This window comes from Desmodus rotundus, chromosome 6 (assembly GCF_022682495.2).
Source record: "Desmodus rotundus isolate HL8 chromosome 6, HLdesRot8A.1, whole genome shotgun sequence".
Taxonomy (NCBI): Eukaryota; Metazoa; Chordata; class Mammalia; order Chiroptera; family Phyllostomidae; genus Desmodus; species Desmodus rotundus.
The window spans coordinates 24,297,341-24,310,220 of record NC_071392.1 but is presented as its reverse complement, the minus strand read 5'-3'; the positions used below and the strand labels follow the sequence as shown (position 1 = coordinate 24,310,220).

Sequence of the window (12,880 nt, the reverse complement as noted above, 5' to 3'; positions counted from 1 at the left end):
TAGGTGCTCCTGTGTCTGTCATCCAGTAGGAGGGTGACCCTGGAACTTCTGAATTCCCCTTATACACTTGAGGATTATAGAGTCTGTAACTATGCCATCACATACATAGGTGCTTATATGTTATCTTGGATTGATTTATTCTCGTTTAATATGTGTGTGTCTTGTCTTCCCTCGGTAGGATCACAAGTTTCCAAAGAGTAGGAGCCTAATGTTTTATACCTTGTAAACCAATGCATAGGATTAATGATTATGGATTAATTTTTCCTTTCCCCTAGTTTAAAAGTTTAGACTATAATTCAGAATGGTAAAGCAGATGTAGAGTTGTTAGTTGCATGCCTGCTTTGTCATTTCCTAGAGGAGAGGGTATGTGGGACTTGCAGAGAAGTAAAAAATCAGAGGGCACTTATAGGGTCCTTGACAAAGAGGCGAACTTCTCAAATGTGGCATACTCTGAAATTACTAAAAGGATGGAGAATGCAGCATAATTTTGAAAATGCATAGAATCATTTAAAGTGAGAATTTTATTTGTTAAAATTACCTTTTAACTTCAATATGTGAATTTCTGGTATATTTTAACATTAGGACTCGCTGATTCTTGAGAAGAGTCAAAACTGGAGTTCTCAAAAAATGGACCATATTCTGATTTGCTGTGTTTGTCTTGGAGATAACAGTGAAGATGCTGATGAGATAATTCAGTGTGACAATTGTGGCATTACAGTCCATGAAGGTAATTTTGCTTTGTTTTTCCTCCTTTTAGAAATGGCTGATTGAAACTGCGTTATAAAAGTAAAATCAACTCCTTTATATTTGTACTATTTTAAGATTTTTCTATAATGTGTTTCTTTTTTAAATTATTATTATTGTTTCAGGTGTTACAGTTGTTCCCACTTTTTTCCCCTTCCCCTCCCTCACCCAGCCCTACCTTCTTCCCACCCCCAGGCAATCCCCACACTGTTGTGTCCTTGGACTGTGCGTAAGTGCTCTTTGGTTAATCCCTTCACCATGTTTCTTCCTGCCCCCCCACTTTTCAGCGGCTGTCTGTGTTCTGTGTACCTCGCCTTCTGTTACTGTCTTGTTTGCTAGTTTATGTTCCTCAGATTCCACACATAAGTGAGATCATGTGGTATTTTTCTTTTTGCTGACTCACTTAAGTCATTTAGCATGATTTTCTCCAGATTCATCCATGCTGTTTCCAAATGTAAGAGTTTTCTTGTTTTTTACTGCTGTATGGTATTGCATTGTGTAAATAAATGTACCACAGCTTTTTTATCCATTCATCTGTTGATGGACACTGGGGCTGTTTACAGATCTTGGCTACTGTAAATATCACTGCTGTAACATAGGGGTGCATATACTTTTTTGTACTAGTGTTTTGGGATCCTTGGGGTATACTCCCAGAAGTGGAATTGCTGGGTCAAAAGGGAGTTCCATCTTTAATTTTTAAAGGCTACTCCATATTGTGTTCCACAATGGCTGCCCAAGTCTGCATTCCCACCAACAAGGCACTGATGTTTCAATTGATTTAAGACATACAGAATCCTTAAAGTATGATGGGTATTATTTTTCAGATTATGTTAACTTTATGTGTGTTTTTTCAACTTTTAATTTAATCATTGGGGTAATACTGGTTACTATGATTATGTAAGCTTCAGGTGTATAATATTATGTCATTTGCATATTGTGTGCTCATCACTCAGAAGTTTAGTCTCCTTCTGTCTCTGTGTGTTTGAACTTCTTTTCCCTTTCTAACTTCCCCACTCTGAATGTGTTTTTAAATAATTAAAATAGAAATCTTATTATGTGGAAGCCATAGTATTTCTTTGATGGTCAGTGTTACAGTGTTTCTTCATCGCATTATTTATTTCTAGTTTTTAAATGAAATTTAGATGTAGAAAAAGTCTAATATGTTAGTCTAATAGAATGTTTTATAGTATTTAAAAAGTTAACGTTCTAAGTCTAGTGATGTTATAACACTTCTTTCATACTTATTTTAAGTTTTGAACTTGAAAGGAGAATATATGGAGGTCATCTTTTAAAACCTGAAATAGGAGTCACTGTAACATATTGAAAGTATTTTTCCTGATTATAAAATATTCAAATGTTTTTTTATTTTTATTTTTTACTTAAAATTTTTATTGATGTAATTTCTGACCTACAGAAAAGTTATAAGAGTAATACAAGGAAGTCCCATGTCTTTTTTAATTCAGACATCACAGATGGTAACATTTTGCTAAACTTGTTTTATTTACTCGCTCATATAAAAGTTCTTTTCCTGACCTCTGTGAGAGTAAACTGTGATGTAATGCCCCCTCTATCCCTGAATACCTGTATGTATTTCTTAAGAAAAAGGGCATTTTCTTATATACTGGTAACCACATAATTATCAGAGTCAGCAAATTAACACTGATTGAATACTATTGTCTAATCTACCGACTGTATTCACACTTTTTTACCTATCATCCCAATAATGTCAATTCTAGCAAAATCTAGAATCATTGATTGCATTCAGTTGTCTCGACTATTTAGTTACCTTTCATCTAGAAAATATCCTGAGCCTTTGTGTTTCATGCCATTGGTATTTTTGAAGAATACAGGCCAATTATTTTATAGAATGTCCTTAATATGTTCTTTTAAATGTTTTTTCATCATCAGATTCAGATTATGTGCTTAGGCAGGAATATCACAGAAGTTTCATTGTAGTCTCAGTGCATCATATTAGAAAGCATATACTGTTTATTTGTCCAGTTGCTGGTGATGTTACTTTGATCACTTGGTTGGGAAGGTGTCTTCAAGGTTACTCTGTGGTACAATTTTATTTTTTCCTATCAGTTACCGTATTTAGCCATGTGTAATGCACACCCAGGTTTTTGGCCCAAGCTTTCAGGAAAAAAAAAATCTTTCATTTTAATTCTTAATTCAATTATTCATTTATTTATATTTAGAAACAAAAGCAATTATCATATTCCATGGTATTATTTTGCATACAGGTATCATTATTGCTTTCTAAAGTTACACTTTTAATTCATAAGCATAAATAAAAGAATTAAAAACATTTATATAGATACAGAATTAGTACTACCCATGTATAATGTGCATCCCTTTTTTTCCCTCAAGAATTTGGGCAAAAAGTACACATTATACACAGCAAGATATGGTAACTTTTTTCCTTTTTTAAAAAAATTTTACTGATTTTAGAGAGAGGAAGGGGGAGAGAGAGAACTATTGATTTGTTGTTCCACTTATTTATGCATTCACTGGTTGATTCTTTTATGTGCCCTGCCAGGGATCAAACCCACAACCTTGGAGTATTGGCACAACGCTTTAACCAACTGAGCTACATGGCCAGGACAGTTAATTTTTTTCTATCACAGCCATGACTTCTGCAAAACAGCATTTCTGTGGCCCTGCCTTTGCCTGCCTTTGCCTCCTTTCTGGTGTTACAGTACTCCTCGCAGCTAGTTCTGAGAGTCTGCGGGGCTTGTGGGACCTTGGGGACCTGTGGGGCCTGTGTTGTTTAACCCATCCTCTTGCCTTCATATGAAATTGCCCTTGCTTGTCATTAAGGCTTACTGTGGGAATGTCTCCTCTTTGTATTATTCATTCATTTATTTTTTCAGTAATGTTTGTTGAGTACCTTCCATATACTGGGTATTCTGTAAAAACACATGTAGAATAAATAGAATATAGGAGATGCTGACTTCATGGAGCTTAATGTTTAGGTAAGAAAGACAGGCAAGGAAAAAATGAAATACTAAATAAATATATATCAGGTGGTGATCTGGACAATGGAGAAAAATAAACCAGGACAAGGATTACTGGGATGCTATGGGTGCGGGTGGTTGAGTGGACAGGTAGAAGTTTGTATTTATGAAAGGTAATAAAGAAAACTGTGTGATAAGGTGATATTTGAGCAGTTGACCTGAAGGATGTAAGGGAGAAGCCATACGAGTATTTGGGGAAAGAGCACTCTAGGAAGAGGGAGTAGTGAGTGTGAAGATCTTGGAATAGGAACGTACTTGGAGTGTTTGTGTAATGGCAGAGATCAGTATGGCTGGAACTGAGTGAGTGAGCTGCTTTGGGATGGCATAGAGACTGGGCCAAACCAGGGAGGCCTTGCAGGTAATAGTGCTGATTTTAGATTTTACTGCGATGGGTATAGGAAGACATACATGAGTTGTGATCAGAGCATTAATCTGATTTGACTTATATTTTGGAAGGATCTCTCTGACTATTGGGTTGAGACTAGACTGAAGTAGTCTACTAGGTGGAAGGTGGGATTTAGGGAGATGGTTTAGGGAGACCACTGCAGTGATCCAAGAGAGGAGTAGGTTTTGAGGGAGATAGGATAAGTTTGGTTTTAAACTCAGGGTGTAGTAAGATGTTGGGACTAGAGATAGAAATTTGGGACTCCTCAGCCTGCAGATGAGCCACTGAAGAAAAAGGCACATCACTCCAGGTTGCTAGGTGGCAGTTTTAATAAGCAAAGGAACTTAGGAGGCTTATTGTGGGCAGCCACAAGACGAGTAGTTTTCTGCACCCGCTGGTAAGATCTTAGAAGTGTACATAGCAGCCTTGCCCTGGCCAGTATGGCTCAGTTGGTTGGAGCTGAGTACCATAGATCAGAGGGTTGCGGGTTTGATTCCTGGTTAGGTTAGAGCACATACCAAGTTTGCCAGATCGGGGCCAGTTGTTGTTTCTCTCTCACACTAATGTCTCTCTCCCTCACTCTCCTCTAGAAACAATGAAAAGATGTCCTCGAATGAGGATAAAAAAATTTACACCGAAGCCTTAATTGGAGTCAGTGACATTCACAGGAGGCCTTAGCAGGGTTCAGTCACGCACCAAGTCCAAATAATCTCATCGGCATATTTCTGTCTCAAGTCTGTATACTTGGGCAGCTTCTAGCGTAGGAAAATGCACACAATTCCAAATACAGGGGAGGGAGTGGGAAGCCTTCAGTTGCCCAGGTTCCACTCCTGGGTCAACTGGTGATGGTGATGACCTTTCCCAACAGGCCGTTTCATTTTACTTTGTTACTTGCTATACATTTGCTTTGTCATTTTAAAATAGGTTTTACTGGTCTTTTTCTCATTGACTGTCCTTTGCCTGCTGTATGTATCATAATTACTTTCCATCCTTACAAATGTTTTTCCACCCTGTCCTGTACCTTTTCACTTCATGGTATTTTTCACTGTTTAGAATGTTCTTTTTTTTATAGTCACATTTGTAGATTTTTCTCTACTGCTTTTTAAGTCCTTAAATGATTTTTATCTAAAATTCATTGAGGGAAAGGGAAATTTTCTAAAGCATAATAGGAAGCTAGTGTTACCAAGGGTTATTTGCTTTTGAAAATTCAGGTGCCTAAATGGCAGGTTGCCATATTGTAATCCAGTCATGCAACTTTCCCTTTAACATCTCCTGGTTAAACATGAACTTGAATGCTTTATTTTACAAAGAAACTATTTGCCCATAATACAATACATGGACATAAAATAAATTGTGGGAAATAGAGAACAGAGAGAATAAAAAACATTTCTAATAGTCCTAATAGCTAGACAACCCTGGTTAGTGTTTTGGTGTATTTCCTTTATCTTTTTTTTTCCTCCTCCTCCTTTTTAAACGTACTCCTTAAGTAATTGCAATAGGGAGACTTTAAAGTTGAGGTTCTGCTCAAAGATATTACTCCAAATGCATTTTTAAATGTATGCTTGTCTAATTAGTTTTCAGAGGACTCACCTCATCTAAATGTAGATAAATCTCTTTTCTTTTTGAAATTGAAGGGTTCCAAACTGTCACTTAGTATAAACACCTTTGTGACAAGGTCTTGTAACTGACTTGTAATACTAGGGTACCCCTGACTGGGATGTCAGTTTTCATGATACACTGATTGCACCGTGTCTGGAGAAAAATGTTAGGTGTGTGTCATAGTACAAGACAGAATTAGGTGGTGCACTTGCCAGCAATTACCCTTAAGTTTAGTTGCTGTGCTTTAAATCAGATCAGGTCTACTAAGAGATGTTTTCCGCCAATTTTTTTTTATTCTGCTGTTATTCTAGTCCTACACCATTTTTATTTCTTAATGTATGCAAAAATATATCTTCATCAGTGTTTACTGGGAAGTAACAGTGTGTTCAAGTCATAACCATTTGGACTTACAAGTTAAAAGGCACTTTGGTTCTTTTGTATAATGATCGGGATATAGGGTATATTTAGGGTATACCCTATGTAGGTATATTTTATACCTATATAAATATTTAGGGTATATTTCTGACAGGTATCATGTATAAGGTCTTTTCTAATAAATAACATTACTTTAAAACCTTTTAGTGGATATTGTAATCAGAGGTTTAGTGTAATCAGAGGATATAATTTTAAACAACTAAGAAGTGTTGTAAGTTTGTTAATGGCAGCTTTTGTGTTCCTATTTTGTCCTTTGTATACTGAGGGATAATTAGGGTAGATACAATTAAGTACATATTGCAGATGAGGGAATTCGGCCTCAGAGATGCAGGTTGTCCAGATACAGAGCTAGAAGGTAGTAGACTGCAGGTTTTTGGTCCCTCGTGGCAAGTTGAATGGGGAAAATTTCCACCTATGTGAACTATCCATACCTTTGTGTAATTCAAAACAATTGTAAACATATTTTATACTATTTTTCCTTAGCAGTGATGGGTGTAGGTTGCATGTGTTACTTAAAGGCTGATCCTAATTAGCCATAGAAATATTTTCTATGTTTACTCATTTGAAAACATGATTAATCTATCTGAAATGGATTTTATGTCAATAAATGTTTTATGTTTACCCATATATAAAAAAAAAACCCTTTTTCCTTAATCATATTGAAGATGCACTTTTTGCATATTCAGAGTTAGGTAAAAGAGAGTAAACATTGTTTAGTGGTAGTCTAAATTCTGTTTTGTATGGAAGAAAGGGAAAAAAAGATTAAAAAATGTATTTAGTTACTAATTAAAATAGATTAGAGTTTTAAGTGCTATAACTTTGGTCTGGAGCCGAGTATACCCAACAGGTATGTCAAAGAAAGATGGGGAGAATGGCAGGTGGCTGGCAAGGAAAGAACTTTGTGAAGGCGAATACACAGTGTGGGCTCTTTCTCAGGGGCAGTAGAACTGACGGAGAAATAGGTGCCCACTTGCTGGTTGTTCTTTGAGCTTGCGTGATACCAATCTTCCTGCTTACAAGTAGGAATTTTCTAGGAGAGGCTCTCAGAAATCAATCCGGAGGTTGTCCCTAGGTCTTATCCATGCAAAGGTTTGCTCTGTGTGTAGTATATTCTTTAAAAAAAAAAAAAAAAAAAGAATTAAAATGCTGTTTTCTTGTAAAAAAGTGCGAACTGTGATTTACCTTGATTTTGGTGAATGAAAAGAATAAAATGGATAGCCCCTTCAGGGCTTCATTATTCGTGTGAATATAAATGAAAGAATTTGCTTCAAAGGGAACTTTATTTTGTAAAGAAAATAAATTCTTTTCCCTTGTATTATTGTGTAACCCTTTAAGAAAGCAGGTTGACTATTTTTTTGCTTTATGATTTTTCTTTAAATACATTATTTTGCTTTGGTGACAATGAATAATAACTGCTCCCAAGAAGGAAATTATATTTCCTTTCAATTATATGATCTGTCAGTGATGAAGATGACGATTACCAACACAATTTAATGATGTTAAAGAAATTAATGAATTTTGATTACTTTGCTTATCTTGTACTCTGTAGTTTATTTAAAATCTTTTCTTTGGCATTCTTTTATATGACTTTTACATTATCACTACTATAAAGCCATTGAATAGCTTAAGGATGACAATAATTATTGGACGTTTCTAGGCAGCTTATATAAATCATAGCTGCAAATCAACTTTTATTTTCCTGCCTACTAGGTTGTTTTAATTATAGTCTGTATCGAATGGTAGTAATGTATGAATAAATTGCTTACACATGACCCTTGACCTATTAATGACATCTAGTAAATTAATGTTACTTAAAAATTATTTATGAGTTGTATGTTGTTCTTTTTCTTTGTGAGTGATTTGTTTTACTTATTTATATAGTTATTTACTTACTTTAATTTGGGTATCTTTAGTGGTTGTAAGGGGGCACTCTCCAGTTCAGGTTCTTTTTGTCTGTTTAGTACATAGCCATGTCAAAAAATCATGGGACCTTCCAGTCATGTAATTTATATGGATATATCCACTAACCTAAGTGGTGAAGCCTTTCGAGAGGTGATAATTATTTATGTTTTTCGTAGTGGTTTTTCTAATGTCTTCATTTTATGAGAGGTTACTCTGGTGCCCCTTAGAATTTGTCACCAGGACTCACTTGCTAGAATAAACCTGGTGAAAAGTGTCTTGGGATGGCTTGCATTTGGCTCTCTGTAGAAGCGACATGTCTCGAGAGGTTATAAATGTGTCTTAGGAGTTGAGACAAAGTGCCCAGGCCTGAAGATGACAAGGCCATCCATCTGGACTAGAATGAAGTCGTAATCTATTGCACTACTGTACATGGAATACATTGTTTCTCTGATGGATGTTTTAACATGAGGGCCATGTCTTCTTTCACAGAGGAAGAGGAATTGGATGATATAAAGTTGGTGTGTATCCAGCACCATTTAAGAAAAACAAAATTATTTAGGAGTCACTGTTGTAGCCACCAGAGAAATGATATTTATTGTAACCCATCACTAGTACAGCATAGTTTTTTATAGTCTGGGTGAAATTATTTCTCAGCTTTTCAATTTCCCTTTATTGGATTCCAGGATTATCAGTATTTTATTGATGCCAATACATTTTCTTGGTATTTTGTACTGAGAAAGAAGTATTCGTACTGGAGGTGATGTCACTTTCTAGTGAGTTAGGGTGGTTTGTCAGATACTGAGAGCCTCATCATCTCTAGTCTGTGGACAACGCGGAGTTCCAGGAACTTTCATGACAAGACCCTGACCCTAACACGATGCCGAGAGTGGCTCGCGGCCTGCCTCTCCCGTTGGCTGGCAGCTTTGACACCTGCTCTACCTTCTTAAAGCTCAAGTCAGGGAATATCTTTCTGATTTTATGAAATTTTAGACAGATTTGGAAACCCAAGTAATAACTTTAAATATTATTTATAATCTCAAACATGCATATTTGAGTTATAAGGAAACTTTTTGCTTTTGATAATTTGCAGGTAGTTGAAGAATAACATGCCCTACTCTAAAAGATAAAGAACAATGCTAAATAATATATATTTGGTATGTTCGTGAGTTATCTTTAAACATTTTTATTACATTAACTAACTCCTATCAGAATACAGATTATTAGTGAATGAGAAGAGGAATGTTTTCATTCATTTCAGTTACGGGTACATTTTCACAAAAGATTGAATTATAAATGTTTAATAGAAAAAATGCCTCATATAGCTAGAGTGAGAAGAATGTTTTTATTCATTTCAGTTATGAATAAATTTTTACAGAAGAATGAATTATAAATGTTCTAAAAAAAAAAAACATCTCATAGCTAGTTGGCTCATTTGTGAATGGAACTCAGCTTGTCTGACTCCAGGCTGAACTGTGCAAATGTTCTACCGCCCTTCTTTTTGTCTAACGTTTACTTTGCAATTATGGTTGTGTGAGTTTGTGTTTTAATCTGCCACCTCCAAAATTAGGTAAGAGACTTTTTTGTTTGTATGTTTGTTCTGCAAAGAGGGCTAAAAAAATTCTCACAAGTCAATAGTTCCTAGACTCAGTCTGATTTTTTTAGTGAAAACTCATATTTAAATATTTTCTAAAATAAAAAAAGTGTTAAAGAACTGTAAATTTTCCCCTCTAATGATTTTTCAGTAGGTCTAAAACTATTTTAAAAAGTCATTTATTTTATTGCATATATTATGGTAGGTAAGAAGTATTTTTTATAAAATGACTTTATCTTTGTGTTTTGACATTCATAATATTATTATAAACAATTTTTTAGAATTTTTCTCTTCTGTTTCCTTTTTCCTTTTGTGATTTTATAAATTTAAAAAATAAACTATTTAATCATACTTTTTTTGTTTTTTAGGTTGCTATGGAGTTGATGGAGAGAGTGACTCTATTATGAGTTCAGCTTCTGAAAACTCTACTGAACCTTGGTTTTGTGACGCATGTAAATGTGGTGTTTCCCCTAGCTGTGAACTATGTCCTAATCAGGATGGAATTTTCAAGGAGACAGATGCTGGAAGGTCGATGTCATAATTCTGCTGGGTTAATATGCCTGCTTTATAATGTGTCTGCTTTTGACTGCTCTTTTACTCTGATTTGACTAAATCTTTTCCTCTGATTTTCTGAGTTACACCCTTTCATTTGAATGCTTTTTTGTATCTTCTTGGCAGAGAGTAAATGAACAGTAGGCCAAAGATCCGAGTGGCAAGGAGGAAAGACCATTTAGGAAGTACCTACATTTGTCTGGATACCCAGTATCCTAATTAAGCCTAATATTAGCCCTATAGTGATACAAGTTACGAAGTTCCTAATTTTATAGGTGTAGTACCTAAGGCTTGGATCATTTAAGTAATTTCAGTTTTCTCAAAACCACAAGCTAGTGAACAATCAAGTTTGAACCCATACATTTATTGATTGATTTGATTTTATTGAATTTAGAGAAAGAGAAGAAGGGGGGTTGAGAGAGAGACACACACATCAATTTGTTCCACTCACCCATGCACTCATTGGTTGATTCTTGCATGTGCCCCGACTGGAGATGAAACCCTTAACCTTGGTGTATTGAGATGACACTCCAACCAACCCAGAGCTTCCCGGCCAGAGCTGAACCCGTATCTTTTTGACTCCAAGAATGTATTAGGGGACAGAACGCATATAGTGAATTAAAAGGGGAAGTTTAATTTAAAGAGTTATTAAGCTATGAGAAAAAGTAACAAGGAGATATAAAAGAACTCCAAAAGATTGGAAGAATAACCCCTGCCCCCAGGCTGGGGTTCAGACCTTATTGGAGAAGGTGTGGCTGTAAACTACCGGACGGCAGGGAAGTTTGCTGGTTTGCCTTGGCCGGACCTGACCGGTGGTTCTTGGCAAGTACAGATGGCTGGACACAGGTTGCAGAGGGAGGCAGGGCCCTACCTGTGGTGTCTGTGTTGTGAAGGCTTCAGAAAAGTAATCCCTAGGCTAGGCCTGCAAGGTCATTGGAGGACAATGCATGTGGTTGGGGCAGGACTGTGGCGATGTGCTCCTCTTGTCCTCTGTCCTTACTGAGAAGCCCTGTCCTCCTGCAATGTCCTCCACCACTCTAAGGAAGCTTAACATCAGGCTCCCTGTAAAGCAGAAATGCTGGCTGTAGGGCTTCTATCCGTTATTGCAAGCAGATATAGAAGGGTGGATTTGGAGCTGAGAGGCAGTAAATTGTTAACTGGCACAAACACCTGTGTTCTTTCACTATTGTATTCACACTTATCTTTATTATCACAACCAAGCAGTTGTTATCAGAATAGTGTGATGTCTTTCCTGTTTTTTCTTAGGAAACTACCATCTGGGATGGATGACGAAAATGTAGGAGTAGTTCCTAACATTTTGTACTTTGTGAATTACCACCCACACCATCTCCACTCTCACCCCTCCTTATAAGGGGGGTGCTCAATATTTTTTTTTTTGCAACATAAAGATATTTAAGTATTTTTATCAAACATGTTTAAGATTATAACAAGAACAAAAAACCTATGCAAATTATCACCATCATTTCTCATATTTTAGCACTGGAAAGGATAGGAGGCATTCTGTTCCAAAATAAAGGATAGGATTTAAAATTTAATAAGTGTTACTTTAGTAAAGTAAAAAAATATTTTTCTTGCTTTTCTCATTTTTGCCTCAGTTGGTCCATAGGCCCTTGAGAAGTGTTGCTGTCTAATATTGTTGGGACGTGCTCTGACATGAACTCTTACAGAGCCCTGTGTGTGGATTTTGAGAAAAAGTTGGCTAAATGTCTTATCTCTTCTTCTTCATTTCTGATCCCCCTCAAAAAATAAAATATATAGCAATTTGACGCATGATATGAATCTGTATCATAGAGGCATTATTTTATGTTGGACGACTTTGGCTTGGAATTAGGGAGTTTAGTATAGCATTTCAAGTGTTTGCTTTCAAGATGGGCTACCTATATTTAGATTTCTTAGTAACTGTGATTTTAGTCAAGTGACTTAACCTCCTTAGGCCTCAGTTTCCGTAGCCCTTTTGAGAAGATTAAATGAGGTGATTCTTATAAAATAATTATACATTTTCTGGCACATAACTGTGCTCATTGAAAGTCTTCTTAGTTCAGCTGCTGCTGCTGCTGCTGCTACCACTGCTACTACTATGCTTTCTTTTTTAAGATTTTATTTATTTATTTTTAGAGAGAGGAGGGGGGGAGAAGGAGAGGGAGGGAAACATAGATGTGCGAGAATACATCTTTAGATTGCCTCTCACATTCCCCCAACTGGGGACCTGGCCTGTAACCCGGGCATGTGCTCTGACTGGGAATCGAACCAGCCACCCTTTGGTTTGCAGGCCGGTGCTCAATCCACTGAGCCACACCAGCCAGGGCTAGTGCTTTCTTATTAAAAATATTATTCTACTTATTTAAGATAGTCATAGAGTACCAGCTGCATAAATTCTTTCTGGTAACTCTCTAGTTCTGGGAGTTGAAGTTTATGGTGGTAATTGTGGTGAATAAAGTCAACTTGAGAACAGAGCTTCACAGAGCTTCCTTTCAGGGAGGAGGGTTCTTTTTGTTAACAATTTGGAAGTTTTGTTGAAAACTTTAAAGTAGCTGTCTCTTCGTGCTGTCACAGTTGACAAAGCAACTTGTGAAGTTGCTTCAGAATGCAGACAAGGGAGGCCTCTTCAACCACTAGATTTACTGAGATAGATTT

At 36.3% G+C, this 12,880-nt stretch overlaps 1 protein-coding gene across 9 annotated transcripts in view; it reads left to right on the top strand.

Annotated features, from left to right (window-relative positions):
• Positions 1-12,880, top strand: part of PHF14 (PHD finger protein 14) — a 179,719-nt gene that overhangs the window by 15,184 nt on the left and 151,655 nt on the right. For all 9 annotated transcript variants that reach the window (XM_024577288.4, XM_024577287.3, XM_045185200.3 and 6 more), the window contains exons 4-5: positions 583-727; positions 10,042-10,201. In XM_024577288.4, coding sequence (XP_024433056.1) covers positions 583-727; positions 10,042-10,201 — 305 coding nt within the window. The remainder of the gene's footprint in view (positions 1-582; positions 728-10,041; positions 10,202-12,880) is intronic.